The 26,889-nt window shown below is 49.4% G+C and overlaps 1 protein-coding gene across 2 annotated transcripts in view; it reads left to right on the top strand.

Moving 5' to 3' along the window:
* LOC122392160 (nucleolar protein dao-5-like) overlaps window positions 1-26,889 on the top strand; it is a 179,300-nt gene that overhangs the window by 46,277 nt on the left and 106,134 nt on the right. For both annotated transcript variants that reach the window (XM_043386739.1, XM_043386740.1), the window contains one exon: window positions 5,882-5,962. In XM_043386739.1, coding sequence (XP_043242674.1) covers window positions 5,882-5,962 — 81 coding nt within the window. The remainder of the gene's footprint in view (window positions 1-5,881; window positions 5,963-26,889) is intronic.

Here is a 26,889-nt window from a genome sequence, read left to right on the forward strand (position 1 = left end):
CGGCCCAGCTGTTCTCAAGATCTGGAAGCGCCCCCCGCACGTGCGCACGTGCAACCGCAACACATGAGAATGCATTGCCTGGTGGGTGCCTACCTCTATGCCAAGTTTCAGCGAAATCGCCCCAGTAATTACCGAGTTATTGAAATAGGAACAAAATTGGCACCTCTTCTTTTTGCATTTTGCACGTGCAGTAGGGGTCACTCACATAGATCAAGAGTATTCTACCTTTGGTAGAATGGATGCAGCTACCCTACAAAAATCACCGCAAGACAATCGCCTAAGCGACTGCTAACCCGCGATGGGCTGGGGGGTAAATTTTACCCCCCTCGCGAATTTTTGCAATATCTCAAAAACGGCGGCGCGCAGCGCCGCCAAACTTTTAGTACCTTTTTCTACATCAATTTGACACGTTCCCTGAAAATTCGAGCGAAATCCTTCGGGTTTTTTTTAGAAAATGACGTTTTAGTGACGTCATGTTCGCCATTTTCGCCCCAAAAACGGCAAAATTTCAAACGCCGCTAACACCTTCATTTTTAAGGGAATCAAGACGTACCAAAAAGGTTATACGTGATGCTACTTTGTCTATCAAATGGCGATCTCGGTTTTTGAAAATTGTTGCTTTTTGCCTTTATTTAAAAAAAAAACTGATTTTATTCGGAAAAAATGATTATAAAATCCGAAATTTTGCGTATATAAAATACATACCAATTTTTGGAAGAATCGAATCAAAAATGTGGGAGTTATTCAAAATTTTATGACGTTACGACAAACAATTTTTTTTGAAAATGACTTTTTGGAAGTCCTAGACCTTGTACGGAAACAAAAATAGCACCATTCGATTCGCCGTAAAAAAAAACTGCATCAGATAGACACCTTTTTAGGCCTTAACAGCCAACTTCAAAATTTGACCTCACTTGACCTGACCTTGACCTGACCTCGACCTGAAATTCATCCAGATGTGGTCCATATCACCTATTGAGTGTGCCTATTTAATTCTATGAATAAAATGACCCATAAAACAAGTGTCGCACATGCCCTTTTCTATATTTTGTTTTTGGTGACCTGACCTGACCTGACTTGACCTTGACCTTGACCTCTGAATGATATTGTATGCAAGGAATATTGTCTTGGTAGCCTAAGAACACGTTTTGGGCAATCAGTCTCAGTCCATGACTCCGTTCTTCGGCAGCTACGGTGCAAGGCCGATACTGTAGAAACTTGCAATTTGTACCCTTGACCTGTCTTTGACCTTGACCTCAAACTTTAAATTAAGAACATGTTTTTAGTTGTTCGTGATGAGATCTTTCGATTGGCGTTTAAATTTTCCAAATCGGACCATTAGTTCGGGAGATAACAGGGGGGGGGGGGTAAAATTTACCCCCCAGCCCCGCGCGTTCGGCTGGAGACCCCAGCCCCTCGCGGGCTAAGATATGAGCCTCTCAAAATCACTACTTTTGCAAAACAGCTTGAACACCCTTGACTTTTCACGTGGCACGTGCCACGACGGTTACTGAGATGTATCAAAAGTATGTAGTCAATTACGGGGTAGACTACTTTTGTAGACTACGTAGACTACTAGGGTAGACTACGTAGGGGGTTTTCATTAAACGATTAGGTATTTGACGATTCTAAAGCACCCAAAATTTTTGACCACAGGTCAATTTTCAAGGTCAGAGGTCAAGGTCAAAGGCAAAAATCGGCACATGTGTAGTGATCTCAAAGTACCGGCAAAATTGGGTGTCAAACGAAAGACGAGAATCTGAGGATTCCAGAAAAGTGCTCAACATTAAAGTTCAAGGTCAAGGTCATGCTCAAAATTGACCTCAAACTTTGCACTTTTTCGTACATCTTGCGTGCTAACTACCAATATGTTTTGAAATGTTTTGAGGCTTATCAGGTCCCTATTTGTGGTTCATCTTACGATACAAGGCTACTCAAAGGTCAAGTTCACAGAAGAGTATCCTTGCTAGAGGCTATTTTACTGATTCAAGTTAGTAATAATAAATAAGACAATGTTCCCATCCGGAGGCTCTAAATGAAGGCTTAGAGGAAAATAGATGCCAGGTTCGTGATCAGCGGGGCATGAATTTATCATAAGCGACCTTTCATGTATCAAGGTCAACCAAAGGTCATTCAAGGTCACATGAGGTCAACATAAAACTTGACCAATTCCAAAAAAAAATATATATAATTCGATGCGGCTTGACAGGGCCAATGCGATGGTACCACTGCTGTAGCTCTAGGACCATTTTTGTCGAAGTTATTTGCGAAAAACTAAAACCACAGCTCGGGGTCGTTGACCTGACCTCTGACCTCAGATCACTAAAACTATTTTTATATTTTTATCCAGGTCAAACGCTTCACGACCGTGCTCGTAATTTGACTTTATTTTTAAAGCTCTATTTTAAGCAGCTATTTGAAATTCGCGTCTGTGACGCCGAAGTTTGCCGTGCAGGGGTCTAGAAAAATCGACCCTGTGACGTCATCAATGAGGCTAGGTCCAATTTTTTACTTCAAAAGATGTCAAATTGATGGGAGAAAGGTACTGAAAGTTTCGCTCTCCTATCCCTAAGCGTTCGGGAGCTATCGCAAATATTCGCCAGGGGGGGGGGGCGAAAAACACCCCCCCCGGGTCCGCGAGGGTTAATTTTGAGCTCACTGCATCTAGTTCGGCAAACATCCATCGAGCACGTCAGTGCCATTGGCCCGACCGGCAAACTATTCACTCATCTTATTCACTCTCATTCAACCCATTCTCATTCACATTTTCATTCACTCTCATTCACTTGTCAATATCGTCCTTTTTGGGTCGGCCGTAAGCCAGACGACGCTTGACACCAGAATTTGAGACCTGAATTTGAGCCTAAGGACGGAGGAACTGAGCCATGGGGTCGAAAAATACACCGGTAATGCAGACATTTGCAGCCCGTTTGTGTTTGCCTTCAAGACTGCCGCTTCTCGCTTCCGTTTGAAAACGTAAAATGTAAAGGCAGTTTTCATCTGGAATACCTAGAATAAACCTAGTTTGAGTGGAATAAGGTCGCGTGACCATGTAAGGGAAAAACGAGTGTACATTTTGTCGTCCTTGCTCGGCATTGACAGCATCCTCCTGAGCCGAAATTGGCGCCCTCCTTACCCGAAATTGGCGCACTCCTGAGCCAAAATTGGCGCCCTCGCCAATTCTAGCCCCCTCCGAATTTTTTCCCTGGCTGCGCCCCTGGTTTTTGAAGCCACTATTGTCCACTTTCCCCTACATAACTTTGCGCATCGGGTACCAATGCATCTTAACCCGCGCCCCACTGGGGGGGGGCTATTTATAGCCCCCCCTCCCGTTTTTCTGCAATAACTTCCAAACCGCTTGACGGATCGACGCCAAACTTTCAGTACCTTCGGCTGCATCAATTTGACACCTTGTGTCAAAATTTGAACTTCGTAGCTACCATAGGTCGGCCGGAAATGACGTCAGAGTGACGTCATGTTCGGCCGATTTCGACGCAAAACATTGAACCACGGCAATCGCTCCCAAGAGCTCAGTTTTTAAGCTAGATCCAATTTCTTTGCATGAATGGACTCAGAATTGACTGCGCTATCAAACTGCTATCTCGGATTTTCAAAATTTTGAAAATTTCGAAAATTTTATATAATAATATTCAAAATTTATATTTTTATATTTTTTCAAAAAGTTTTTGACTTTTCGAAAAACCCGGAATATATGTGACAGAACGCATGATTATGACTAACTCTAGCAAGTTTTAGCTAAATATCTTCAAAAATGGCCAAGTTATACGCATTATTGCAAAAAATTCACAATTATCAATTTTTCAAATCAATTTTTCAGTACGTATTTGACATCGTACACCAATATAAATGGCACCATCGTGTTCCTGAGCTCAAACTGCATCCAATAGACACCTTTTTTATTGAAAAATTTTAACTTCAAAATTTGACCTTTTTTGACCTGAAAGTGACCTGACCTAAGCTAAATTCGACTCAAAATGACCTCGAATGACACAGACGACATCAAATTCGAAATCTATGGCCTAAATGGACCATAAAACATGTGTCACGTGACCGACGCATGATATAATATTTTCGTGACCTGTGATGACCTGACCCTGACCTGAAAATCAAGGTACAAGTTTGGTACCCTCAATGTATCTAGAGCATCTGTTCACGAGTGTGGAAACCAAAAATGAGCCTGATCTGACTTGTAAGACGGCGGCCAGAGCCCAAAATGTGAACAAGCCAAAGTGCTAATAATTTTTACTTTGACCTGACCTGTGACGTCATCGGTGACCTCGAGGTCAATGAAATTAGGTTTCGCTCGACAGTTTTTCCGGGGCTATCAGACGCCGTTTGAATTTTGGCGATCAGCCCAGTAGTTTCGGAGTTAGGAGGGGGGGGCTATGAATAGCCCCCCCACCCAGTAGGGCGTGTTATACACAGACCCCAGTGGGGCGCGGGTTAACAACTCTTTCATACCTACATAACATGTAAAACGTTCATTTGAGCAATTCACAGCGATGCTCTTTAGTCTTTGGTCTTTGAGCATGTGTACAGGGTGTCCGGAAAGTCCTGGCGCTTTTCAACATTTTTAAAATAAATGCCTTTGGTCCATAGATACTCAACAATAGAACGAAACAATAACCAGGAACACCAAGCCACATCCTTCTGCTAAGTGCCCATTCATTGTAACCACCGTCTGTGCCGACGACGGACTCGACGCAAGGGCGGAAACGCCTGCGGGATTTGACGGTGCAGGACATTTCCTGTCCTCCCATGCTGTCATGATGCGAGTGTTCAGGGACTCCAGGCTGGGATGAGAGGTGGCCTAGAGCTTATTCTGCAAAACGCGTAGCATGCCTAAGTCGAGCGGGTTAAGGCTGTGATAATAAGGTGGCCTAATCTCATTTCACCTCGGTGATCTGGTCCGCCGAGCTCCTCTGTCAGTTTGGTTTGGACGGCAGCGGCGTTGTTGGAGGGCGCTCCGTGCTGTTGAAGTGCGACATAACCCTTAGGGCAAGTCGCCTTGATTGTCGTGTCCAGGAACCCCTCGTGGACCAGCCTATCAGTCATTTATTTGACCTTGACGAAGATGATGGAACATTTGTGTCCATCAGACCCAAGATTTTCTTCGATTGCCGCTGAAATGCTGCTTCAGTCTCAGCAGCTTTGGCATACCGTGGTTGTAGCTGAGTGAGAATATTTTCTAAGACATTTCCGATCTGGAATGCACCTTTGCCTGCTCAACCGTTCGCCGGGAAACGCCGCATCGCGTTGCAACTCGCGCCTCGTTCAAGCCGCACCGGGCCCCCGCGCGCGGGCTCTCAGCGACAAGGCGCATCTTCGCCCATATACCTAGCACTGAAAACGGTTTCAAGGTCATATTTACGCGACCCCTAGCTGAGCGGTGAACGAGGGGTCATATCTGCGGTGATTGGTTGAAAGTCCAATAATCACAGCGCGCGTTAGACGACGTCCAAAAGAGGCGCCAGAACTTTCCGGACACCCTGTATATAGCTCTTATTTTCAAAACCACCTATTGTGAAACCTCCCAGTAGTTGCGCACCCAGGATTTCATCAGGTGGGGGAGGGATATCGCCTTCAAAGTGTGATTTTCCACCCATTTTTCACCATCTGTCCATATTTCATACACTTCCTCCTGAGTGGGTCCCCTAAGGCTTTACCTGCTGCCACCTCATAACAAACAAGCTATTGCTCTGGTTCCATTGTAACTTGCATTTGTTTTCTCCACGCCTTTAAGAAGGGTGTGCGAGATGGCGATTTTTATGAGTAAATCTTGTCATATATGTAATTTCTCGGTTTTTCCTTAGATGTTCGGACATCGATGATTTACGTACCGTGTCGCCCCGTGCCGCAGATGTACGAGAAGAAACTGACGGAGACGCGCAATAAGAAGGCGGAGGAAATCGCTGAGATAGAAACTAACTACGAGACCAAGGTTAGCAATGTTCAGATTTTTTACTGGGAGTGAGTGCATTTTGCGAGACATCGATGATGAATAAGTGTGAAATATCACCGCAAACTAAGATAATCAGTTGGCCGTTTTTGTGGACTCTTTTGAGGCGTTATGAATGATATGTCATCTTCTATGTCACTTTTCAAGCTTGCGCGCATGTACTCATTTGTGGATCCCGAAGAATGATTTGGGACGCTGTGGGGGTACTAATTAACTCCTCAATATATATACCCAGTAAACATGCCGACGTCGGCCCAACGTCGGTTCAACCTCGGCCCGACATCGGCTGGACGTCGGATATGCCCGCATGTTCCGACGTCCAGCCGAAGTCCAGCCGACGTCGAGCCGACGTCGGGCCGAGATCGTCTGCCGAGGTTGACGAGATCGTTTGTCGTTGGACCGACGGGGCCGACGTCGGCATGTTTATTGGGACAACGCGCCAAAAATATCAACCGGCGGCGGGATTCGAGCCCCCCAGTCGCCGACGTCGGCATGTTTACTGGAACAACACGCCAAAAGAATAAGCCGGCAATGGGATTCGAACCCCGTGTCATTCAAACGCGAGGTTAGTGCGCTAACCACTACACCACGCAGCCAGCTAACGAATTTGGTTTGTTTTGTTGGGTTATGCCCTTTCGGTCTGACAAGACCATTTCAGAGCCGGAAGGATCATAGGATGGAGACATTGGTCTTCTTGGCGAGCACCCTGTGGCCTGGGTCCAGTTCATATAGAGTCCCTGGTCCCATTGCTGTTACGTGACACTTATTGGAAAGGGCGACCCCACAATGGATTCATATAGCCACTCTCACACACCTGCACCAACGTTTCCCAAAGAGTCCCTTTGATAAGTGGCACTTTGGCAAAGTGACACTTGCCGACTGGCCTTTCAACTGGGCCCGGCCCTGGTGAGTTGCCGGGGCTGAGCCTGACCAAAGGATAGGCCGAACCGGCCCCCGCCGAAGTTAGTTGGTAGCACTGCTGCTCCACGGCGTACATTTCCTACCAGCCCATAGGGTTTACATGTTAAATGGCCTGTTTTCGGCGGGCAATATCTCTGTCAACCTTTGAAGGAATCAATGGTTCTTAGTCTCAAATGATAGATCGATGAATTTTCTTTCGACAATTCCTCTACCATTTTTCACGAAACCCAGCCGATCTTCTACGGCGTACAGGGTAAAGATTTCTCTGCACGCCAGCACCCGCGATCCGCCTCTCCGATCGTCGGCGCGAGGTCCTCGGTAGCGCAGTCGGTATCGTATCGGGCTACGGATCCGAGGGTCTCGAGATCGGATCCTGGGAGCGCCGCGTGATTTTGGCTGGAATTGAATGATGTAGATTCTTGAATGTTTGCATGATCAAATATTAATAGCTAATTGAATGTATCTGCCCACTAATCGGCCCCTAAAACCTGTTATTTAAGAAATCTAAGAAATGAATGTCACGTGCGCGTCACGACTGCCAACCATAAGCGCTACCACATTCTAGTTTGAACTAACTTTTTGCTAGTCCCAACCACATATAGTAGGTTTTCTAGTAGCTATACTAGAAATTCCTACCAAAGTTCGTCCTACCCTTCACTCAATATACCCTGGGCCGAACAGCCCCCAAGCACTCACCGCACCCGGCTACGGGCGAGCTCGGCTTACGGGCAATCCCAAATGGGATAAAGTTTCCCGTCCAGTCCGGATCAGGGGGTTGCGGCGTGGAGGAAGATTTGAGTTTCCTGAGGATATTTTGAATACAGAAGCTCTTTATGAAACATGAAACATGTATTTTATATTATTTTAACGGTCAAAACAGCGGCCGATGTCGGTCCGACGTCGGCCCGACGTCGGCTGGACCTCAGCAATTGATCTCGGTCCGACGTCGGCCCGACGTCGGCTGGACCTCGGCTGGACGTCGGAACATGCGGGCATATCCGACATCCAGCCGACGTCGTGCCGAGGTTGGACCGACGTCGGCATGCCGATGCCGAGTTGCCGACGTCACCCCGACGTCGGCCGACGTCGGCATGTTTACTGGTATATATATATATATATATATATATATATATATATATATATATATATATATATGCCCCTATATATATAGGTGCCCCTATATATATATATATATATATATATATATATATATATATATATATATATATATATATATATATATATATATATATATATATATTTTTAGTCTAATGTATATATATATATATATATATATATATATATATATATATATATACACTGATTATTGAATGTGACAGCAGCTTCATTGTTGATTATCTTCCTTGATACACCTTCGATGTGTCGAACTAGCCGTTTGTTTTCGGGTGAGAATCTGCTTAGAATGGAAGCGAACCTCATAATTGTAAAGATTGTCGGTATCATACACTTCATGGTTTTCTGTATTTTACATATGTCGACGTTTCGTCATATCTAATGACATCAAGACTAAATACGTTGCATGACATTACAATTATAGGCAATCAAGTAACACCGGTCATGGTACACTTAATCATCATCAGTTAGATACAGGTAGCAAATTACAGTAAATCCCCAGGCCAATGCGAATATCGCGCAAGAAGAAAGGAGACAGAATACCTAAGCCGAAAAACAAAAAACAAAAACATAACGTGCTTACATTGAACACGAACTTCTAACACGTCACCTCGCAATTGACAGCCCTGTTATATGAACCACTAAATCACCTGGCGCCTACTGGTGCTCCCTCATAGAGGGCCAAGGTGCCCCTCGCATTAACTTGTCGGTTAATGAGCGGGTCCCGATCACGAATGTAAACGGCTTCCAGGATGTGTAGCCGTCGAACGTCTGAGCATTTGTCGAGGATGGAAGTGTTTTTGGTCATGTCCTGTCTGGTTAGTCTACGTCCGTGGTGAGTGTCACTGTGAGTTTTTGGGCCTCCACTTTGCAAATGCATCGTAATGCGCCGACTAAGTGAGGTTGTGGTCAGTCCAATGTAATTACAGTTTGGTCGGAGCGCACAGTCTCCAAGAGTGCATTTGTAACTGTATATTACGTTGGTCTGTTTCAAGAGGTCTGTTTCACGCGTCGGATTGTTTTTCATCAGAAGTGATCGGGTGGTGGGATTTTGGTAGAAAATGGATTTTGGATTTTGGTAGACGGCTACACATCCTGGAAGCCGTTTACATTCGTGATCGGGACCCGCTCATTAACCGACAAGTTAATGCGAGGGGCACCTTGGCCCTCTATGAGGGAGCACCACTAGGCGCCAGGTGATTTAGTGGTTCATATAACAGGGCTGTCAATTGCGAGGTGACGTGTTAGAAGTTCGTGTTCAATGTAAGCACGTTATGTTTTTGTTTTTTGTTTTTCGGCTTAGGTATTCTGTCTCCTTTCTTCTTGCGCGATATTCGCATTGGCCTGGGGATTTACTGTAATTTGCTACCTGTATCTAACTGATAATGATGATTAAGTGTACCATGACCGGTGTTACTTGATTGCCTATAATTGTAATGTCATGCAACGTATTTAGTCTTGATAATGTCATTAGATATGACGAAACGTCGACATATGTAAAATACAGAAAACCATGAAGTGTATGATACCGACAATCTTTACAATTATGAGTTTCGCTTCCATTCTAAGCAGATTCTCACCCGAAAACAAACGGCTAGTTCGACACATCGAAGGTGTATCAAGGAAGATAATCAACAATGAAGCTGCTGTCACATTCAATAATCAGTGTCTATTGAACAATCTGCTTCCAAAATACACAAATATATATATATATATATATATATATATATATTAGACCTGTCAAAAAAAAAACAACTTTTCGATGGACAAGCTCCCCTGGTGTTTTCCCATTGCTAGATGGCCCAATAGCTAGCACACCGAATTTCAGCCCTCTAGCTAAACCCTCGACCCTAGCGCAAGAGCGTCAAAGTTTTCCGGTGCGAAGTACACAGAGAAGGCCATTCTCCGGCGCGAGTCCTGCAGTTGTCGTGTCAGCAGCACTACGCATAAATGTAAAATAATGTGTGGTGAGATCCGTGTCATTGTCTGACACATCGACACATCTTCGCTCGTAAACTCGGCACAGGTGGTCTAACCCGTCTGATTTGTATTGAATAATACATTACCTAGGAATGGTAATGACACAAAACAAAACGACAAACACGAAACAAGTAACAACTGGCAAATCATTATGTCACTTTTCCGAGGTAGGCAGCTTTATCCTACTTTAGATATAAGGTAACCAAAACACAGCGTCTGGTTTCCACTGCTGCTCGTATTTGGTACGAAAGACATATGTTGATGAAACGATAAAACAAATGCATTTCTCAACATACGATAAACAGCCTAAATCACATCTTTTCTGTCACATCACAGCCAATGAAAGACGCACAGCACTGATCAGTCACAGAATCACAGTCTCATGGCCTCAGACGGCGGCTGATAAGGTGGCTTTGCTGTAGTCTGGGTACCGCTGACGGTGCGCCTCCACAACCTGTAGCAGCTCCTGCAGCTCGAAGTCGGAGGTCGTGATGTGGCCGATGAAGTCACTAATGAGCTTTACTCCGCGCTCCGCAGTGTCGTTTGTGACCCGCAGGTGCAGGACGAATGTCGCCAGGCGATCAAAGTCCGGATCACCGTCCCACGGCAGCGGCTTTCGCAGAAATCCCGCGCTGATGCCGAGGACTCCGAACACTGTGCGGGATTCTGGTCCGATGAAGTCATCCAGTTCCAGTGCCTTCACTTGGCCGGCCTCGGTGGGCAGAGTCGGGAGATCGGGCTTGCCCATTCTGGTTGCGGTTGCCTGCTCCGTCGCATACTCGTGTATGACGTCTGCCATCCGCCGTTTCGTTGGAGGATCCACCAGGGAGCTGACCAGCGCCAAGGTAACCAGCTCCTGCGTGAGGTACCAGGTGTGGCGACCGTACACCTCCATTGCCGCCTCCGCTACCTTAGGGTCCACCCTGCGGAGAACGTTGAGGTCCTGATACCTGCTGAGGTCGCTGACAGCGGCATCCGCAGCTGTTGTGCAGGTGAGCCACTCTTCGACGTAAAAGAGGCAGACAAACACAGCGAACCGCCGCAGCTTGTCGTGCATGTCCTTGGAGATGATGCCCAGCTCCAGTAGCTGATGTCGGAACAAGAACATCTTGATGTCGTAGATGACGTGGGCCATCCAGCGCGCCTTGTGGCAGGCACCCGGTTTCTTGAAGCGCACAGATGCAGCGCCGTTTGCCTCTGTCGAGTCACCGCCCAGAGCTATAACTGCAAGGGACGCAGACTCTTCGTAGTCCGCACGCAACTGCTTCTTCCCACGGATGCAGGCCAGCACTGTCAGCACCTTTGTCGCTTGTTGCTTCAAATCGTCTTCCTCTAGTTGCAGGGTCTCATACTGCGTTTTGTTCAGCTTCGACCAGACATTTTTAAACACTTTGAACAGCTTTGTTTCAGGCGTTTGGTCCTTGCCGAACAGTAATACCCACACAGCCTTAGCGGACAGCTCTTGAATATGGTGTCGACAGGGCGTGTACAGCAGCTTCTTGGATAGCTTGGCCTCCAGCCTGATCGCTGCTCCCTTTTCCCAGCCAGTGTTAGATGCGGTCGTATCAAACGACATAGCGCGCACACTGTCTTTGAACTTCCAGTCCTGGATGCACTGCAGGGCCTCGGATGCTTGCGATTCACCGGTTCCATCGCTGATCTTGCGCGCCGATAGAATCTTGCCTTGGTTGCACTGAAATGTGTTGCCTGACACCATGACGGCCAGCCGTTCGCCCTTACCATCTTTATCTTCTAACAGCTTACCGTCCCAATGTATGGTGGAGTCAACAGGCGGTGAGAAGTCTTCTTTAATTCGTTTAGCCTGCTGGTTACGGTTGGCAGATCGCTGGCGCCGCACCGTTGATCGACTGAGCCGGAACTGTTGCAGGTCACCTCCACCGGACTGAATGGCAGCCGCCAGCAGATACGTTGCAGCGCCATCAGTGACCTTGTTCCGGTCTAGTGCACTGGACACTGCGGCGTCCGCGACTCTCTTGGGGAGATGCAGCGTGACACTGCTGCATCGCGACGGCCGACCTACGGGGGCGACGTAGTCAGCATCGTCTTCCACATCCTCTTCTGCCGCGCCCTCGTCTTGTGCCAGCCCTGCGTCCGTGGTGTCGGCTGCGTCAGCTGCACTTTTGGACAGCTGCGGTGCTACTGCTGGAGCTTCTCGCTTCCGCTTCCGGATGACCCTTGCTTTGTAGCTGGTGTCTTCGCAAGCCAGGTGCATCTTACGATCCTTGCGTTGGTCTCGCAGAAATTTCAGGTCCATTTGTTTATCCGCTTTATCCCTGAGCCGATCCTGCTGAATGTCCCGCACGGCGGTTTCGGTTGTCAGGTCACACAGTTTGTTGATGAATGTCTCGAATTGCCGCCTCTTCTTCCTCTCAATCGCAGAATCCCGGTTCCTGCTCTTCTTCAGCCCGGCCCACTGGTTGTGCAGCTTTATGATGACGTCTGTAGCTTTGTCGGGGCGGACAGTTGTAAGCGTTGCAGCAGCGTACAGAGCCAGCGCTTCATCGGAGACCTTGGACGCCAGCATCCTGATACTGACGACGCCTACCTCGATTTCCTCCAGGTAGAAGAGCCGTTGTAGACATTCTCTCCTGGTAGGCAGCTGGGTAGGGCGAAACGCCTCAATGGTTTTACCCACAAGCCATATGCTGGCTCTGCATCGGGATCGGCGTGCTGGATGAGCCTTCCCCGATCTCCTCGGGCTGGTAAACCCAGTTTCTCTGCCGCCTCGAGTGGTCGGCATGGCACGAACGAGTGGCCAGGAACAGTCTGAAAGCGAGAGAAATAAGATGGGTCCATTTCTATTACCGGTATACAAATGAATCCGAAATGTATCTACCAAAAATGAGCACGATTTAATTTGAAAGCGACCATCAATTAAATTATCTATATTAGCTGCTGGGTTATTGCAGCTGTTTTGTGTGAAGATTTTCATGGGAACCCAGCATAGCACTAAACAGAAAGCAGCCCATATTTAAAAGTGAGATGTGGAAATGAAACGACTGAAAATGTCCACTATTCATGCGACAAAACAAATTAGTGCTTTTATCGTTTTTGGTGCATATTTTATGCTGACGAGGCAACATTAAACAAACACACTAACCTCAGTTACGTAGCTGGTAGCGGTGCAGTAGAGTCGGTGGACGTGGCGCTGCGGTGCGGTCGGTGACCGGGGGACAAGTGACCGCGCCGACCGGTCGCGGCTCCCAGGTCAGCGTGGTCACGTGACCCAACCCCTCCGGTAATATGGCGAAGGCGGCACAGGGGCGGCGCGGGGATATCGGGGGGGGGGGGGCGCAGACCATGACACGGATCTCACCACACATTATTTTACATTTATGCGTAGTGCTGCTGACACGACAACTGCAGGACTCACACCGGAGAATGACCTTCTCTGTGTACTTCGCACCGGAAAACTTTGACGCTCTTGCGCTAGGGTCGAAGGTTTAGCTAGAGGGCTGAAATTCGGTGTGCTAGCTATTGGGCCATCTAGCAATGGGAAAACACCAGGGGAGCTTGTCCATCGAAAAGTTGTTTTTTTTTTGGACAGGTCTAATATATATATATATATATATATATATATATATATATATATATATATATATATATATATAACTCCTCAATATATATATAACTTTTGATCCATTTTATGGCGTCGAAAGCAACTTTGAACCAGAAACTCAAAGAATTTTTGAGGACATTATCGGTAAATGTAAATTCTACTCAGTTGATGTCAATAGATCTAAACCTGATGATCTAATAATTCACCAATGGTCAGTTATACACCTGATTGTCAGATCCATCCTCAACAATGAAAAGTTCGACTCACTCACAACATTTCTACACACAACTGGTATCAAATGGGATGTAATCTGTATATCTGAAACCTGGCTCAATCGTGATACTGAAAAACTGCGCACAATGGCTGGTTACTCTGCCTTCTTTGAAAGCAGAGTAGGAAAGGCAGGTGGAGGAGTGGCCGCTTAACCCTATTCCTGGCGGGCTCCGCCGGGACAAGAAACTGGCGGGGGGGGGCCGATTCGGCCCCCCCTGAGATCTCGAGAACGAAGCAAGATAGCGACAAGCGGTAAACGGCATCGGATACGCACGGTCAAGATCTACAATTTTTACAAAGGTCATTTTCAAGTCAGGTCAAAGATGACGTCACAGGGGTCGAAAAAGTCAAAATGGCGGCGCTAGATATGGAGAGAGTTTTTCTCGAATAACTTTCGAATTAGTCAAGATAGGAACAAACTAAGGGTATCATCGTGATCCTCTCGTCAATCCGCATCGAATGATATATATGTTGACCTCGAAAGGTCAAGGTCAAAGGTTGACCTCAGGTCACGTGACCTCGAGGTCATCATGTATATCATTCGATGCGTCTTGACGAGCTGAACACAATGAGACCATCCACGCGTCTGTATCTTGTTCCTGTACGGAGTTATTGGCCAAAAACCTTTGGTGACCTTTGATGACGTCACATGACCTCACAGCTGCCCAACAGCAAAACAGACCTCAAGGTAGTGAAGGTTGATCGTATATGAAGTCATGTATGGTATATGGGGCCATTCCGACCCGTTTTAGTGGTAAAAACAGGGAGTTGATTTTTCCCCATTGACTTATAATGGGGAGGTCGCGAAACTGACCTGACCTTAGGTCACCGATATCAAAATTCCGAGATATACAAATTGCACATACTGGTACCCTAACTAAAGCCTGAATAGAAGAAATTGATCGGTCAAAAACTCTAGCTCTGGCGTGATTGCAAACTTTTCTGAGGTAGGGTCACCAAACCGCCTCTGGTGACCTGACCTGAGGTCAGATCAACTCAAAATTTTCAGACATGTTGCGTAGAAGCCTTTTAGGAAAAGTCAGAAAATTTGAGCTTCCTAGCTCAACGCGTTTGGGAGAAAGAACCAAAAAAACCTCAGGGGGGGCTCCTGAGGCCCCCCCTTCCCCGCCAGGAATAGGGTTAAGTGCGCAACGATCGAGTCAAATCTTGTGTGAAGTTACAAACAGAAGGTCTGAGAGGTACAGAATCATTATTTATTAACCCTCGCATGTGTGCGGCGTTTGCCAGCTTCTAATGTGTAGGGGGGGGGTCGGTTGGACCCCCCCCTTGCCGTTTGGCCCCTGATCGAGCTAGAGCTTCGCGGAAAAAACGAGCGTGTTGCCCGTGACGAGAGGAAGCCGATGATACCCAATTTTAGGGTCCTAGGTCATTGGTTGACCTTCCAGGTCAGGTCAATGACCCAAAGTCGGGAAAATCGGGACCTATTAGAAAGTCGTAAAGTGTGGCTGCTAAGGGGTTTTTCGGGGTGCTGATCACGATTATCGTGTTAGTTTTGATCACAGATGATGTCTTTAAGCATTTAGACCAGGTCGGGTCAGGTCAGGTCAACCAGTAGGGGTTGTGACGGGTATTCGTAGTACGTGTCAACCGCCTCTGACAGCTTCGTAACATGTTACAAAGGCACCAAAACTACTTCGTAAATGTTCAAATGGTTGCTAAATTCGAATTCAGCTCCAAAAACTAGCTTAGAAACATGTAAAACTCGAAAAAGTGAACCGAGGTCACGCGAGGTCACCAAAGGTCAATGGCCTGACCTGATCTTCAGGTGACCTTGACACCCATTCTAATGCATGGGAGCAACATCAAATCACATGTTTGAACGTTTGAAACCACGAAAAGCTTGCAAACGCGCGGCATGCGAGCCGACATACGCGGAATCGCGATTCCGGCCAGACATGGTCTCGGAAAAGAGGTCACAGGTCAAAGGTCATTTAGGTCAGGGTCATGAAATTTTCAGGGTAGGTGTACAATTTATCAATAAGAGGGTACTGAAAGTTTCGTCGCGATCGGCCGCTTTTTACGCGAGTTATTCGCGAAAAACCATAGGGGGGGTCCATCCGACCCCCCCCCCTACACATGCGAGGGTTAAATGTGAACTACCTTGCTCTAAGGTATTAACCAGTAAAACGCCTTTTAGGCGAAGAACGAGCGAGCAAGATAGTGAGCCCTGCACGTGCGGAAGGGCGAGAGGGTGCTTCCAACGGGCTTGTGCAAAGCACCCTTCTAACCGGTCGCTAGCGGTGTGCCAAATTTGAACGCAATCGGCCCAGCCGTTCCTGAGATCTGGAAGCGGCATTCTGCACGTGCGCACGTGCAAACGGGGTCCAAAATGACTTTTGCACGGCACCCTACTAACTGGTCCCCAACCGTGTACCAAATTTGAGCGCAATCGGCCCAGCCGTTCTCGAGATCTAGAAGCGCCCCCTGCACGTGCGCACGTGCAGTAGCAGTTAGCACCTTAACCGCAGCACATGGGAATGCATTGCCTGGTGGGTACCTACCTGTATGCCAAGTTTCAGCGAAATCGGCCCAGTAATTACCGACTTATTAAAATGGGAACAAACTTGACACCTCTTATTGTTGTATTTTGCACGTGCACTGGGGGTGACCCACATACATCGAGAGTATCCTATTTTGGGTAGAAGGGATGCTGCTACCCTACAAAAATTACCGCAAATCAATCGCCCAAGCGGCTGCTGAGATATGAGCCTCTCAAAATCACTACTTTTGCAAAACAGCTTGAACACCCTTGACTTTTCACGTGGCACGTGCCACGACGGTCACTGAGATGTATCAAAAGTAGTCAATTACGGGATAGAAGGGATGGGGCTACCCAACAAAAAAGACCGCAGGCCAATCGGTCCAGCGGTTGCTGAGATATAAGCCTCTCAAAAGCGTTACAGGCCGGGCCGGGCCGCTCATACTGAGATTTTTCCGTTATATTGAAAAGACTCACTTTGCTCGCTACGCTCGCTCGCTCGTAATCATAGGAAATATTTATAGACCTCCAGGTGTATGTCAATCCGAGTTCATTGACTACATGGACACCATTTTAGAATCACTTACACGTGTGCGAGTTTCCCCCTAAATACTTTCATCGCCGAAAATTACCCCTAAGTGATTGCTGCCATTTTTATTTGGTAACCTGAGTTGAGGCCAGTGGCGCCACACGCAACAATACAGAGTCACCTGTGAGACGCCGTGCTGTTTGTGCGTACCGATGCTACCAGAGGGATACCGACCGTAGATTTAACCGATTTAACTACATTAACGTAACGTAACTTTCAACATCTGGTCCTCCGGGCCGGATGGCTTATCTTTTTCAGTGATTTTGATCTTGCTCTGTGCGGTGGTACACCGACAAGATTTGTTGATTGGTTTTCAAGATTGAGATCAAGATTGGTTTGCGGCGGGTCGCCGGATTTGCTTTATTTTTGTGTGCTTTCGGAGTGATTGTGATGGAGGAGGCAAAGGCCTCTCGTGCAAGGCTGAGAGGTAAGGTCACCAAGTTAACAAATGACCTAAGGGAGTACCGCCTGGGAAGTGACCTCGATCAAGACGACTTGGCATATAAAATTCATTTTCTCGGTAACATTGTTAAAGACCTTCAGTCTGTGCAGGTGTCTTTGGATAAGGAGGGTGTGCTGGACGAGACCAACCATGTGGAGCTGGCCTTGGAGGAGGTTTTCAAGAGTGAGCGTGTTCTCGGTCGTCTGGAGTCTAAGCCCCCAGGTCCAAGTCCAGCCGCTGCTGCAAGCCCTGAGGAGTTTGACCTGAAGTCGTCGTTGGTGGTGCGTCTGCCGACCTTTGAGGGTGATGTGCTACAGTGGCCCGAATTCTGGGAGCTGTTCAGGGTCGCCATCCACCTGAACCAGAGGTATGGAGCAGTACAAAAGTTTGTTCTGCTGAAATCTCACCTGGGGAGTTTACCCAAACGGGTAATTGAGGGGATCCCTCTGTCTGATGTTGGGTATCAACTTGCAGTGGATGCGCTGACCTGTCGCTTTGATAGAGAGGGTGTGAGGAGGGAGCTACTCATGAAACAGCTGCTAGACTTGCCGTGCTGTAAGACCGCTGACGTGCCTGCTATGCACCGCTTCCTCGACCAGCTGACTGCTCGTGTCAGGGGCCTGGAGGCTCTTGGAGTGACTGCCAGCAGCTTCTCCAGTATCCTGCTGCCGGTTCTTCGAGAGAAGCTGCCGGACTCCTGGCGTCTGGAGTGGGCACGTCACCAGACTGCAGACTTCCGGGAGTTTCTCACCTTTCTCCAGCACGAGATGAGGGTGCGCGAGCAGGCTGCAGCAGCTCCAGTCCAGCCGACGGAACCACCCAGACCACCTGCTGGCTGGGGGGCGGTGAGTGGCCTGGCTGCCAACCGACAGCTGGGCTCCGCTCGTCCGCCAGGTCGCTATGCTCCCCGCTCTGCTGCCTGTGCTCGCGATGACTGGGTGTGTGTGGCATGTGGAGATGGTAGGCATGGGCTAGCGGCTTGCCAGATGTATCGAGGCATGACTGTTGATGCCAGATGGGAGGCTGTGAAGGCTGCCAGTGTCTGTTTCCGCTGTCTGGGCCCCCACCTGGCCCGTGACTGTCGCAGTTCTAACTGCCTCACGTGTGGTGGACCGCACCATTCGAGCCTCCACAGGACCAGCGCCAACGATCTGCCGAGACGACCCCCTCAGCCTGGTCGAAACGAGAGCAGAGCACCTCCTGGCTTCTACGGACCACCGCCTGGTCGGAACAGCAGTCAACCGCCACCAGGGTTCCACGGACCACCTCAGCTGCCACCTGCAGAGCATCGCAACCACTTCAACCAGCCGGTCTACTCAGCACCACTGCCTCCTGCTGCCGCCGGTCAGCATTCGCAGTCTCAAGGTCGGTATGCTCCTGTGTATCGCCAGGGTATGTCTACACAGATAGCGCCGGATGCTCAGAACCAACCCGTAGCGCCAGATGCACAGAACCCACCCGTGGAGCCCGATGCCACCGCTTGCGCACCATATTCAGCTAGTGTGATGACTGCCGCGTCTGCCCCTGTGCCTTCTGGTTCGACTAACGCTTTGCCATGTGACTCATTGAGCTCTCCACCTGACCCCGCTAACGTCAGCGACGCGGCGTGCTACACCCAGACAGCGCTGGTGGAGGCGGCCGGGCCGCAGGGGACCTGCAGACTGCGCATCCTGCTCGACGGCGGCTCCGACTCCTCGTACATCCGGACGTCGGCGGCAGATGCACTCGGCCTGGCCTTGGTGGGGAGCGGAGTATTCGCCTGCATGGGCTTTCAAGAGCGCGGTGAGGAGCCCAGGACGTATGAAAAGGTGAGACTGGCCCTGAGGAGCCGGCACGGTGGGGAGGACCATGTGTTCGAGTTGTGGAAGACTGACAGGCTCTGTTCGCAACCCACGCCTGCCCGACCGCCTACCGTAGTGTTTGAGCCCCACGTTCTGCTTGCTGATGACTTCCAGGGCGGGCCAGTGGATGTCTTGATTGGCGTAGACCAGATCTACAAGATTGTGTTGCATGACCAGATCTGTCTGTCTGACCGTCTGCGAGCTGTGGATACCGTGTTCGGTTACGTGATCCACGGCAGGGAGGAGCTCCCTGTCACGTCCACCTCGGTGAGGTATGCGCTACGCTGCAGCCGCCGCCTGCCAGAGGAGGAAGCAGAGCAGCTCTGGCGTCTGGAGGCGATCGGCATCTCCGAAGATGAGGCGAGACCACAGGCCTACCCGACCTGGAGCCTCGAGGATCAGAGGTACGAGATGAGACTGCTGTGGACCTCCGGTGAACGCCCCGTCACTAACCTGTATTCAGCAACGGCGCGGACCAAGCGGATGGAGGCGCGGCTGACCTGCCCAGAGCGGAAAGAGTACGCCCGCCACCTGGCGGAACTGCAGAGAAACTGTGTCATCGAGGAGTCTCCGGCAGGCGACATAGACGGCTTCTACCTGCCGCACCGGGGCATCTGGCGGAATGGAAAACTGCGAGTAGTTTTTGACGGCTCAGCGAGAGACCCAACCGGCCGCAGTCTCAACGACCTCCTGGAGACTGGCGGAAACCTGCTGCGCCGAGTTCCTGCGGTACTGCTCAACTTTCGACGGGGCGCGGTGGCAGCTCAGACGAACATCAGGTCGGCCTTCCACATGGTGTCCATCTCCGAACGGGACAGGAGGTACCTCCAGTTCCTGTGGGCTGACCAGCGTCTGAGGTTCAGACGTGTCCCCTTCGGCCTCAGCTGCTCCCCGTACCTTCTGCTGCAGACCCTGTCCAGTCATATCTGTCGGTATCGTTCGACTGACCCGTCCCTCTGCAAGATGCTGGAGGAGGGACTGTACATGGATGATATATGCCTATCATTCCCCAACAGGACTGAAGCGGAGAGAGGCATGGAGAGGACGGTGCAGATCTTCGGCGACGCTCGAATGGAACTGCACAAGCTGCGCATCACCGGTGACGACGCTGAGGACTCGAGCATTCTGGGACTGCGCTGGAGCACCAGGACGGACCGACTGGCGGTGTGCCTACCCACCCTGTCGGCCATCAGGACCAAGCGTGAGCTACTGTCCACCCTGGGTAAGCTGTTCGACCCTCTCGGTGTGCTGTCGCCCTGGCTTGTCGTTGGCAGAGCAGTCTTTCAGCGGACCTGGAAGGAGCAGCCGTCCGCGGGATGGGATGATGATCTGTCCCCTAACACGCTGGATGAGCTATCCACCTGGTGCAGAGATGCGTCTGACCGTGATGTGTGGTTCCCCCGCACTCTGTTAATCACCGATGACGTCACGTATCACGTGTTCTGTGATGCTTCGAAGCGTGCTTACTGCTGCGTCATCTACGCTGTGACCGATGGAGACTCTCGGCTAGTGATGGCGAAGTCTCGTTTGGCGCCCGTCACTCCTGCCCTCAGTGTGCCGAGACTGGAGCTGATGGCAGCCCTGATCGGCTGCCGCCTGATGGAGTTTGTTCGCAGTTCTCTGAGCCTGGACGCACCGCGAGTGGTCTACTGGACTGATGCCAAGGATGTCCTCTACTGTATCAGCAGCAAGAGGGCGCTCAAGCTGTTCGTCCACAACCGAGTGAAGGCCATCACCGAGATGTCGAGCCCCGAGCAGTGGCGTCATGTCCGTGGGGAGGACAACCCAGCTGACATCGGAACCAGAGGTATGTCCCTCGCTGTCTTGGAGAAGTGTGATGTGTGGTGGAAGGGACCCGCGTTTCTGAGGGACTCTTCAAGCCCTGAGCTGCCGCTGTCGGCCGCGCCTGGTGAGCGGCAGCTATCACCAGAGGCCGCTGTGGAAAGCAAAAAGGAGAGACCTGTAGTCAGAGAGAGTCTGGTGACCCAGAGGAGTGAGCCGATGCCGTTCGACCTCACCGAGTGTTCCAGTCTCGCACAAGCGGTGAACCGACTGACCTGGATACGTCGTTTTGTGTCCAACAGCCGCGCGCTGAAGGAGGACAGAGTGACCGGGCCGCTGAATCCAGAGGAGAGGCGGAGTAGCCTTCTCTTTCTGATCAGAGTGTCCCAGATATGTGTCTACCCCGATGAACTGAAGGCAGTACGTTCGGGTGAGCTGCTGCCTAGCGGGTCACCACTGACTAAACTCCGCCCGCAGCTCAGTGAGGAGGGAATCTTGCTGGCGACGCTGCGGACCGGCGAACGGCCAGTCCCGATCCTACCAGAAGAGGCGCGCATCACGACGCTGATCGTAGAAGAGGCTCACCGCCGGTGCTTCCACCAGGGGACTCGCGTGACACTGGCCCTGCTCACCGCAGAGTACGCGGTAAGGCGGCGGACCGTTCGCCGAGCTGTGGACTCATGTCGCCGATGCCGTCGCTACCGATGTCTTCCCTACAGGTCGCCAGAGGGGGTGCTGCCGAGTTTTCGCGTGCAGCCGTCCCGACCGTTCGCCAAGGTGGGCGTCGACTATTTTGGGCCACTGTACGTGGACGGCAGCGCTAAAAAGGTATGGGTACTTCTCATCACCTGCGCCACCTCCCGTGCTGTCCACCTCGAGCTAGTTCACTCCCAGTCGACATCTGACCTCGTCCTGGCCCTGAGGCGGTTCTTTGCGCTTCGTGGGACACCTGCGCTCATCTACAGCGATAACGCGAGGACCTTTCGCGCGCTGCTGGGTCAGCTCCCAAGGTGTGTCACCTGGCGGTTCATCCCTGAATCGGCCCCATGGTGGGGAGGCTTCTGGGAGCGCATGGTGGGTGTAACGAAGGCGGCTCTGCGTGCATCGTTGCACCTCTGTCATCTCTCCTTTGAACAGCTGTCTGTCGTTCTTTATGAGTTGGCATTCTTTATCAATCTGCGCCCCCTCACCCAGGGTGATGGGGAGGACCTGCTCACGCCAGCTCATCTGCTGTTCGGTGTGACCACAATCGATGGTGTTGTGTGCCCGACTCTGACGGAGTCCCCACTCAACAGAGCCTGGAGGCACCGCCGGAGGGTGTCTGACCAGCTGACTCGGCGGTGGAACTGCGAGTATCAGCGCGCGCTCCGCTGCTGGCACCGGTCGCCGCGGGGGCAGCCGAACCGGACACCGAAGGTGGGAGACATCGTGCTCGTCCACAACGAGGGGCCGCGCGGACGGTGGCCTCTCGCACGCGTGACCGAGCTCCTGGTCGGACCGGACGGCCAGACCCGCGCCGCGATCATTCAACTGCGCGGTCGCCGTACGCGCCGACCTCTCAGCCGGCTGTTTCGGCTGGAAGCGGCCCGTGAGGCGCCGTGAACCTGACCCGGATCGGTGGTTAGTCTGGTGACACGGTTGCGACTGTCCCGGTGCGCGCGCGATGCGTTGTTGTGATTTGTTAAGTTGCTGTACCTGTTTTCTGTTCTTTCGAAATCTCGCCCCGATTTCGAGTGGGGAGTATGTGCGAGTTTCCCCCTAAATACTTTCATCGCCGAAAATTACCCCTAAGTGATTGCTGCCATTTTTATTTGGTAACCTGAGTTGAGGCCAGTGGCGCCACACGCAACAATACAGAGTCACCTGTGAGACGCCGTGCTGTTTGTGCGTACCGATGCTACCAGAGGGATACCGACCGTAGATTTAACCGATTTAACTACATTAACGTAACGTAACTTTCAACAACACGAGCTCAAACCAATAGCTCATGCATAATTGCAGGTGATTTTAAATTCGACCTTTTTGACCTTGACAACGATGACTCTACCCGTGACTTTTTTAATCTCCTTACATCGTACGGATTCCTCCCATCCATATGTAAGACAACAAGGTATGGAGAAAAAAAGTGGTCACTATTAGACAACATATATTGTAATAATATAGAAATTGTAAACAGCTCTGGAGTGATCAATGATGATCTGTCAGATCATTTTCCTGTGTTCCTCACGCTCAGCATCAAAAGCGTTGAGCGACAACTGCAAAGGGAAGAAATAAGATCTTTCGACTACAGGAAAATTGATGCCCTTAACCCTATTCCTGGTGGGGGGGCCTCAGGAGCCCCCCCCCCTGAGGTTTTTTGGTTATTTCTCCCAAACGCGTTGAGCTAGGAAGCTCAAATTTTCTGACATTTCCTAAAAGGCTTCTACGCAACATGTCTGAAAATTTTGAGTTGATCTGACCTCAGGTCAGGTCACCAGAGGCGGTTTGGTGACCCTACCTCAGAAAAGTTTGCAATCACGCCAGAGCTAGAGTTTTTGACCGATCAATTTCTTCTCTTCAGGCTTTAGTTAGGGTACCAGTATGTGCAATTTGTATATCTCGGAATTTTGATATCGGTGACCTAAGGTCAGGTCAGTTTCGCGACCTCCCCATTATAAGTCAACGGGGGAAAAATCAACTCCCTGTTTTTACCACTAAAACGGGTCGGAATGGCCCCATATACCATACATGACTTCATATACGATCAACCTTTACTACCTTGAGGTCTGTTTTGCTGTTGGGCAGCTGTGAGGTCATGTGACGTCATCAAAGGTCACCAAAGGTTTTTGGCCAATAACTCCGTACAAGAACAAGATACAGACGCGTGGATGGTCTCATTGTGTTCAGCTCGTCAAGACGCATCGAATGATATACATGATGACCTCGAGGTCACGTGACCTGAGGTCAACCTTTGACCTTGACCTTGCGAGGTCAACATATATATCATTCGATGCGGATTGACGAGAGGATCACGATGATGCCCTTAGTTTGTTCCTATCTTGACTAATTCGAAAGTTATTCGAGAAAAACTCTCCATATCTAGCGCCGCCATTTTGACTTTTTCGACCCCTGTGACGTCATCTTTGACCTGACCTGAAAATGACCTAAGTAAAAATTGTAGATCTTGACCGTGCGTATCCGATGCCGTTTACCGTTTGTCGCTATCTTGCTTCGTTCTCGAGATCTCAGGGGGGGGGCCGAATCGGCCCCCCCCGCCAGTTTCTTGTCCCGGCGGAGCCCGCCAGGAATAGGGTTAACCCGTGCACCGACGGGGGGGGCGGATATCCGCCCCCCCCTGAGGTGTTTCGCAAATAGCGGGAAAACCGCGGCAAATTTGGTATGACTATAACCTCATCAATTTTACACATGGTGTGCAAGTTTGAACCTCCTACCTTTAAAGGTCAGGTCACCAGGTCACTTTGAATGACCCAACCTCAAGTCACTTTTTTGCAACTTTGTCACCGTGCCAGAGCTACAGTAGATGTCGGAGGCCTTTGAAAGTCGCAGGATATTATTAGGTCATTAGTAGCTACAATTTGTTTATCTCGGAATTTTGATATCGGTGACCTAAGGTCAGGTCAATTTCGCGACCTCCCCATTATAAGTCAATGGGGGAAAAATCAACTCCCTGTTTTTACCACTAAAACGGGTTGGAATGGCCCCATATACCATACATGACTTCATATACGATCAACCTTCACTACCTTGAGGTCTGTTTTGCTGTTGGGCAGCTGTGAGGTCATGTGACGTCATCAAAGGTCACCAAAGGTTTTTGGCCAATAACTCCGTACAGGAACAAGATACAGACGCGTGGATGGTCTCATTGTGTTCAGCTCGTCAAGACGCATCGAATGTTATACATGATGACCTCGAGGTCACGTAACCTGAGGTCAACCTTTGACCTTGACCTTTCGAGGTCAACATATATATCATTCGATGCGGATTGACGAGAGGATCACGATGATGCCCTTAGTTTGTTCCTATCTTGACTAATTCGAAAGTTATTCGAGAAAAACTCTCTCCATATCTAGCGCCGCCATTTTGACTTTTTCGACCCCTGTGACGTCATCTTTGACCTGACCTGAAAATGACCTAAGTAAAAATTGTAGATCTTGGCCGTGCGTATCCGATGCCGTTTACCGCTTGTCGCTATCTTGCTTCGTTCTCGAGATCTCAGGGGGGGCGGTCATCCGCCCCCCCCGTCGGTGCGAAGTTGGCGCAGACCCCCGTCGGTGCGCGGGTTAACCCTCGCCCTGGCAGGGGGGGTCGATGCGACCCCCCCCTAAGGTTTTTCGAAGATAGCGTAAAAACGGCGGCGCGCAGCGCCGCCAAATTTGACACAGCCTATGGGGCAACCTTTTTACATATGACCTGACAATTTGAGGTCCGGGTGACCTTGGGTCAGGTCACCAGGTCAGAAAAACCGGTACAAGGTCATGGTCAAATTTCAATTTTCTTTTTGCACCTGTCCAACTCACAGTTTTTCACTGATTTCCTTCAAACTTTCAGGATGTGCTAAGTTCACCGAGTTGTATAACATATAGTTCGGGTTTTTTGAGGTCACTGACCTGAGGTCAGTTACAGGTCATTACGTCGTAATGTTAAGCCTATGGGAAAATACTAAATTCGGAAAATACTGGAGATATCCACTTCGTTCTATCAATTTTGTGCTTCGAAACCCCAGTACTTAACAGCAGGTCACTTGGTGCTTCTTTGTTTGGTGTTCTTATCCATGGGTCAGGTCAAATAAGGTCAACTGAGGTCAAATGACGTTATTGCCAATAACTTGACACATAATGACGCTAGAGCTTAAAAAATGGTATCATTGTGTTCCTGGTGATCAGCCGAATCGAATGATATACGATATGACGCAATTTGGTTAACTTGAACTTAATTTATTAATTTAAGTTTACTTAAAATTTACTAAAAACTTTAAGTACACTTAAGCAAGCCAAAAAGTATATCAATCGACGCACCGTGACGTGCTGAGTTCACTGGTGCTTTTCTTTTTGCTCTATCTTAATTAGATCAAAAGTTATAAGCGAAAAACTTTTGACCTGTTTTTAGCGAATTTTTACATTTATACCTCCCAAAACCCCCCTAAATATTGACCTAGAGCAACCAAATTTGCAGAGGAGCGAGAACTCCAGAAGGCCCACCTACCTACCAAATTTGGTGTTTCTAGGTGCCATAGGAGCCAATCGCGAGGGGGGTCGCATCGACCCCCCCCCTCTCCTGCCAGGCCGTGTTATGAAAAATGCCCTGCCAGGGCGAGGGTTAAAACACACTTTCAAAATTCATTACATGGATTCACTAATGTAACAAACCCGAACACTGCCTGTGAAACTTTACTACAAGCATACACAACAGGAATAGATAGGTATAGCATTACCTATAGACCCTCTAGGAAAAATACACCAATTAAACCGTGGATCAGTCCAGGTATTTTAGCATCAATAAACCGAAAAATGTATTGTTTCTACAAAAGAACAAATATCCCAATCGAGAAAACATATTCACATATAACAATTACAGAAATGCCCTTAACCCGCGCGGGGCTGGGGTCTCCAGCCGAACGCGCGGGGCTGGGGGGGGGGGTAAATTTTACCCCCCTGTTATCTCCCGAACTAATGGTCCGATTTGGAAAATTCAAACGCCAATCGAAAGATCTCATCACGAACAACTAAAAACATGTACTTAATTTTAAGTTTGAGGTCAAGTTCAAGGTCAGGTCAAGGGTACAAATTGCAAGTTCCTACAGTATCGGCCTTGCACCGTAGTTGCCGAAGAATGGAGTCATGGACTGAGACTGATTGCCCAAAACGTGT

This window comes from Amphibalanus amphitrite, unplaced genomic scaffold, assembly GCF_019059575.1.
Source record: "Amphibalanus amphitrite isolate SeventyFive unplaced genomic scaffold, NRLGWU_Aamphi_draft 000472F_arrow, whole genome shotgun sequence".
NCBI lineage: Eukaryota > Metazoa > Arthropoda > Thecostraca > Balanomorpha > Balanidae > Amphibalanus > Amphibalanus amphitrite.